The following is a 567-nucleotide window of genomic DNA, read 5'->3' as shown; positions in this document are numbered from 1 at the left end:
GGATGTGTGTGTGTGTGTGGGGGGGGGGTTATCTGTGCACGTGCACGCACAGGCCCGTATGTGCTGTCCGTGAGGAGCAGCCGTGGGCACGGATGGGGTGACCTGTGCTGGGGGTGGAGGCATGGACGTGCCAGGTGAGGCCCGGATCGAGGCTCAGCAGCCCCTTCTCTCTCCAGGGTCTGCAAGGTCCACGGGGGACCCCTGGCCCAGCGGTGAGTACCCAGGATCCTCCCCTCCTCCCCTCCTGCCCAGCCCCCACAGTGGGCAGCACGGCCTCCTCGGACCCTCTCTCCCACAGGGTGGCCACGGAGACCCTGGACCACCCGGGGCCCCGGTGAGTGACAGGCGGCACTGCCCAGCAGGGGGGGTACGGGGGGGTCAGGCCCCACGGAGGAGCCAGACCTTGTCTGTGTTCATCCCTGAGCCTAGGTGGGTGGCTCTGACCCCTGACCCCTGCCCTCGACACCTCTCTCTCTAGGGTCTCGCTGGCCCCGCGGGGCCGCAGGGGCCGTCGGGGCTGAAGGTGAGTGGAGGCGTGTGCGGGTGTGGCTGGGAGGAGCCGTCCAG

General features: G+C 69.8%; 1 protein-coding gene across 1 annotated transcript in view; it reads left to right on the top strand.

Moving 5' to 3' along the window:
* Window positions 1-567, top strand: part of COL7A1 (collagen, type VII, alpha 1) — a 48956-nt gene that overhangs the window by 24258 nt on the left and 24131 nt on the right. The window contains 3 exon segments of the mRNA XM_014538979.1: window positions 177-212; window positions 299-334; window positions 479-523. Coding sequence (XP_014394465.1) covers window positions 177-212; window positions 299-334; window positions 479-523 — 117 coding nt within the window.

The sequence above is a fragment of the Myotis brandtii genome, unplaced genomic scaffold (assembly GCF_000412655.1).
Source record: "Myotis brandtii unplaced genomic scaffold, ASM41265v1 scaffold207, whole genome shotgun sequence".
Classification (NCBI taxonomy): domain Eukaryota; kingdom Metazoa; phylum Chordata; class Mammalia; order Chiroptera; family Vespertilionidae; genus Myotis; species Myotis brandtii.
This window is presented reverse-complemented; position numbering and strand designations above follow the sequence as displayed.